This window comes from Pinus tabuliformis, chromosome 6 (assembly GCF_031772625.1).
Source record: "Pinus tabuliformis cultivar Carrire ecotype Pingquan chromosome 6, CPIR1, whole genome shotgun sequence".
Classification (NCBI taxonomy): domain Eukaryota; kingdom Viridiplantae; phylum Streptophyta; class Pinopsida; order Pinales; family Pinaceae; genus Pinus; species Pinus tabuliformis.
In genome coordinates this window covers 1,836,907,977-1,836,913,976 of record NC_142292.1, presented here as the reverse complement: position 1 = coordinate 1,836,913,976, position 6,000 = coordinate 1,836,907,977, and the positions used below count along the sequence as shown (strand labels likewise).

Below are 6,000 nucleotides of genomic sequence, written 5' to 3'. Positions count from 1 at the left end.
TTTTTTTTTCCTCTCTTTTTACACATAGCTCGAAAGGTAATTTCGTTACTTACTTTTTTTTTCCTCTCTTTTTACAGACATTTTATTTATCTTATTAGTCTAAATTGTAAGAAAACCAAACTCCATCCTAATGGAGCCGAACTCTGTTTTAACTTTTAACAGAGTTTATTTACTTTTTTTTCCTCTCTTTTTAGTCTAAATTGTAAGAAAACCAAACTCCATTCTAATGGAGCTGAACACCAAACTCCATTCTAATGGCGCCGAACTCTGTTTTAACAGAGCCAAATTTCATCCCTACATAAAATTAGAGTTTCAAAAACCAGTGTATTTATTAATTTATTTTTCTATTTCATTATGTATATATATTGTATTAATCCAAATTTTAACAAAACCAACCAAAAATTCCATTACAGTAAAGTAAAGCTAAACTCCCTTTTTCAAACCCTGACAGTATAGCTAAACTCCCTTTTCAAACTCTAACAATATAGCTAAACTCCCTTTTCAAACTCCATTAGAGTAGAGGTAAACTCCCTTTGAATTTCAAAATCAATGCACTTTCACATTGACAATTTTAATGTATTCACAAAACACACATAACTAGTTTTACTATGGCAAGCAAAATTTTTACCCTATCTCATGACCAAAATGGACAATGAAAAGAATTTGGCAAATTTTTACCATACCTGACGATCAAGTTCCATCCATGCAGGGTCCCATCCATTTCGCAGACTACATACCCCTTTCAACGGATCTTCTGACCACGTGCGGGAACAACTATAAAAATGAGTTCGAAGTCCAACAGTTGCTCTTGTGAATCGGTTTTCTATTTTGGGTACTCGAAATTTTCTTTATTTTACATACTAGAGTAGAGGGTGCAACATTTCTGTAAACTAAAGCCATTAACATTTACCAAACTCCTCTGAAAAAAGAGATCAGAGCGAGAGTGAAAAAAGAGATCAGAGCGAGAGCGAGAGCGACATGCAGAAGGGCGAAGTGAGAATGGCGGAGAGTGGAAAGGGCGGAACCGAAGAAGCTTCAGAGCCGGAACAAGACCAGGACGGCCTCTCGGCCCATTCCCCATTTCAAGCTCCTCGTTCTTCTGCATCTTCACTTCCCAAGGTAATATATTTCTCAACCTACCCTGAATTTGGCCATTCTTATTTTGCTTACGTGGGGTTTGTTTCTTTCCTTCAATTATCTTGGCAGGAGTTGCCCCAGGTGGAGCTGGAACTGAGACTGCTGCAAGCTCTGGAAATTTATCACCCCGCCAAGCTACAAGGTCATTATGCTTCCAACTCTGTTATTTTCTTATAAAAAGGAATTTGAATTTGTGGTCCTTTGTTTCTGTTAGATGCTGGGTGTATGAATCTGAAACACATTTAGTATGACAATTGGAGTTGTTACTGAAAAAAATTTAATTTGTTACACAACTGCTTTTATCTGTGTCAACCTCTGGCAGATTTTGGTCATGAGCTTGCAATTGCTTCCAGGGTTGTTTTTGTTCCGGTTGCTTTTTTGGTTTGAATTTTTTCGCGGGTTCGTTTGCCCAATCGTCGCCAATCTGAAAATGCGCCTCCTTATTGGTATTTCAGGGGATTCCTACACAGTTACACCATTTAATAATTATTGGTATTTCAGGGGATTCCTACACAGTTACACCATTTAATACATAATTTTTTATAGAGACATAATCGAGAATATATCGCACTGGTAATAGTATGCTACCAAAAAAAACACGAAACAAGAAAATGGGAACAGAACAAGAAACAAGGTTAGAGGTCTTTGGGTGATAAGAAACGTGAAAAGCCCCCGCCCATGTTTATGTGTATAAAATTGATTAGTATGGTTCTGTTTCAGACTCAAGGTGGGCATGGGAATGAGAACGAGAGTGGAACAAAATGGAATTGGAAATTGTTCTCGCGTCGTGTTTCCGGGCAGACCAAATCTGAATTCTATAATTATTATCAGCATAGAGCTATCTTAACCTTGGATCTAGTAACCACTATGAGGGATCAAAAAGAAGAAATTGAAGCACAAACTTGTAGGTGCTTGAAAAATCCGAGACTAAGATGGATTTGAAAAATCCGAGGTTAAGATGATTTATGTTGGTTTATTCGTTACTATTTATGGTTATATTTTTTACATTGTTTTATTTGGATAATTTTTTTTACATAAGGGATCTCAATTTATTTTGTTTTGATTTCTATTGTTACACACATGACACATATCATTGCTTGATGCAACCATCCATATTGTTTGAGCCCCTTTGTTGTGCCAAGTAACAAGGCCTGAACTGGATTACTGATTGTTCAAAGTCCGTTCAGTTTTCCTGCCTATGAAACAATAGCTAATTGTTGGTGATAATAGTGTTAAGCTGGAACAAACTACCACATCAATGGTGAGTGCTTGGATTATCTTAAGGGTATGTATCAGAAACAAAACAACAATAAAATATGGCCAAAGATGTGCACACCAAGAATGTTGGATATTGATATCGTCCATAAAAAAGGTTCGCTAAAGACCTGCTGTTTGGCACCCATATATGTGGACACGAAGAATGCTGTGGGTTGATATTGTCATTAAGAAAGGTTCACTAAAGGCCTGATGTTTGGGATCCATATTTTTGAAATATCAGGAGCATTTGGGGGAGGGTATATTTGTTATTGTGCTCATGGTCATGATATTTCGTAGTCAAAACTTGATTTTAATATTTCGCAGAATGTCGTTTAGGTTTTGTGTTAGATTATCCCACATCAATTGGATTATATGGGGATCTAAATATGCTAATAAGAAGTGCAAGGGAAAGGTTGTAAGTCGTAACCCTAAGGGTATGATGGTCTATGTGTGCATTGTGAGGGGGGATATAACAACCTACAAGTCACCATTTCTTCAGATGCTTTGTCCTTAAAGCATATACAATGATTAGATTGATCAAAGGTGAAATTGTATTGATACGTTGTAGACATGTATATCCCACCAAGATCAACCTTAATTGGAATTATTTGTTGTATATCCCACCAAGATCAACCTTAATTGGAATTATTTGTTTATTTCTTTCATTGCGACTCCAAGTACTTTTACGAAAAGAAATTGCATTGGAATTTTGATTCCTTGTAATATAAACAGAGTGTCACGCTAAACAATGTACGTGTTGATAAAATTTGCTAACTAGTACGATGACTCTGTCAATTAATAAGATTTCAATAGTATTTGAGATGTTTTGGTATCACATTGAAGTGAAGTATTCATTACCTATCAAGAGGTGGGAATTTACACTTGTGAGGCACGTGACCGATTGGCTTATCCCAATGATCACGTTGGCTCAACTACTTATCATCGCCCCCTTTGTAGGAATGTGCTGCCCTTTTCTTTTGAGGAATCAGACCTTGGTGGGACTATAACTGTGCCCACTTTCATTGATCCAATTTACTTGTTGTGGCTTAGATTTCATTCGTACTGATAGATTGACCTTTAATCAGGTTCGTAGATTTTTTTTTTTTTTTTAACATTTCACAACTGAAGTTTTTGTCGTCACACTTTTCGTCTTTTATTTTTTAATTTTGTTGTGATATCATGGTGTGGTTGTGGTCTTTAGTCAAGATTTATTTTTTATATCGAAAATCTTTTTCTTGTGCTGTAAATTGTGCTTCATTTCTTGAAAAACCAAGTGTAATGAAGATGATGCTTGATTTCACTTAACTTGATAACTATTTGTGAATATTAGTTGACTTCATATTACTTATGTTATCTTCTTCATCAAGCAATTGTACAAATGTGTAAAACATAAAGATCACAAGAAAACAAGAGATAACAAGATTTAGGCTTGAAGCCAAGGCAAAACCCCACATGGGGAAAAACCAAACAATCCTTCTCTTATAGAATCAGATCAAAATGAGGTATCCAAGACCCAAGAGCAAGACCAAAATTGCCACAAAGATCCCAAGTCAACCCTTCTCCAAGTCTCCTCCAACAAGTTAAAGTCAACGAAAGTCAACACTAATCAAACTTTTTGAAATCTGGTCAAAATTGCAGAATTTTCGATCTTGTAGTGGAGGCCGAACATCGGCCCTGTAATTACCTTATAGATGCCACAATTTTTTTGCATGTGTGAGCATAAACAAGGCATAAAACTCAATTTTTCTCTCTCCTTTGACTTTCTTCTCTTTACTTTGACTTCAGCTCTCTTTCTTCTTTATTAGGTGCAGAAATTGATGATTGATGTGATGAGTGAGTGAGTGAATCCAAGAGGTAGGATTTGCCTCTTATATATAGTTGTCCAAGAGGGTCAAATAGGTGCCATTGGGCTGACTTGTCCAAGGATGACCGACTTGGTCTTTGTGTTAACTATTTGACTAAAAAATAAAATTCAATTTCTTTTCTTTCAAATGTCCAAATGGGACATGACTCAGATACAAATTCTTTGACTCTTAGACTTTTTGAGCATGAGGAACATGCTTTGACCAAAAATAAAATATAATAATAATAATGAATATTCCAATGATAAAAATACATTACATTATGAAGACTGACACTAGCTACAGTTTCAACACTCCCTCTTAACTAGGGAGGTATTAATAATGACTCAATAGGATATTCTCAAGTTGAAATATTCATATACGAAAGGATCCAAATTGATAAGCATCAATGATGATTTACATCATCATAGCCAACATTGTAAAAAACAAATAAAAATTATCAAGGCCTTGAGCAATATGCTCTATCTCTCCACTAGATCAGAGCACAATGTTGGAAGGCATAAATTTGGACACCATCGCCTCTCAAGGCACATACCCCATCCCGGTGTTCCCAAGGTATGACCTTATACGACTATTTCCTAATCCAAGGAAAAGTATGTCCTCCAGACCATTCTTTACCAAGTCCATATATCCAACTTAGGATGTTAATCCTAGTCAACCATAATACATGACTCAAGAATGTACATCCTTGATGTTTATCCAATCCACCATTCTCCCTACCAGGGTTTGAATTTCATGCACTAGGCCTACGGTTGTTAGTCTTGGCCATGGCACGTGACACATGGAGAACATGATGTCCATCCGCACTCCCTCTTAACCAGAGAGGAGATCCTCACTTCCTTTCAACCGGGGAGGAGATGTCCATAAGCCCAAGCTTGTCTCATAATACTCATCCTTTCCCTTAGGAAGGAACTTCATCAATACTTTGAATGTCTGCTCGTCAATGGAGATATACTGTTGTTTCATGTCTTCATCCTGCATCATTTCATGAATCATAATGAACTTTGATCTTCCTGGTTCCTTGATGCTCTTCGTAATTGAATCCATCATGTCATTAAGTAGTACATCAAACATCTTATGGAGCCAAACTTCTATACAACTGATTTGTGCAAGCTTTCACATTTTTCTTCCTATGCATTACAGTAGAATTTTGCTTCTCATTCTTCCAAGAAATTAGATCAAATTCCAAGTAGAAATGACCATTGATAGTATCAACGTTAGTTTTGCCAAAAATGATGTGCTTAAAATTCGAACCAATCAGCTGTTGGATCAAAACTCTTCAGTGATGGTGCCTTATATCTGATAAACGGTCAACCAACCTTCTAGGAGAAAAGGTAATAAGCATCTTTTGACTTTCTACCCAACCATTAGAAGTAATATATTTGACCAACATATATCATGTTTTGCTTCTAACACTTTTTGAAGATAATATCTCTAATCCATGTGTCCCCTTTTGAATTACTTGATTTGATTTCTAATTGCAAGGTCTTCTATGATGATGAGACTCCCTCTACATGATAGGAGCAACCTTTTTCATCTGAAGTAAGAGAACCTCTTCCTTTGATTAAGAGGAACTTCTTTTTGAAACTTGCTTCCATGCTTCCATTCAATTGACTGTCTTAGTAAATTGCCTGCTCTTCCTGTACAATAAACTTTGCTACGTCCCTTTAATTCTTTCATCTACTATATCGAAATCTAGTTTGCTTCCGAAATGCTTGGTTCTGGTAGTATCGCTTGACTTATT

General features: G+C 36.2%; 1 protein-coding gene across 1 annotated transcript in view; it reads left to right on the top strand.

Annotated features, from left to right (window-relative positions):
- The first annotated feature begins 804 nt into the window (after positions 1-804).
- The window catches only part of LOC149266342 (chromatin modification-like protein), a 28,616-nt gene continuing 23,420 nt past the window's right edge, over positions 805-6,000 (top strand). The window contains exons 1-2 of the mRNA XM_089430336.1: positions 805-1,119; positions 1,207-1,279. Of these exons, the coding sequence (XP_089286462.1) occupies positions 979-1,119; positions 1,207-1,279 (214 nt within the window). The 5' untranslated portion in view covers positions 805-978. The remainder of the gene's footprint in view (positions 1,120-1,206; positions 1,280-6,000) is intronic.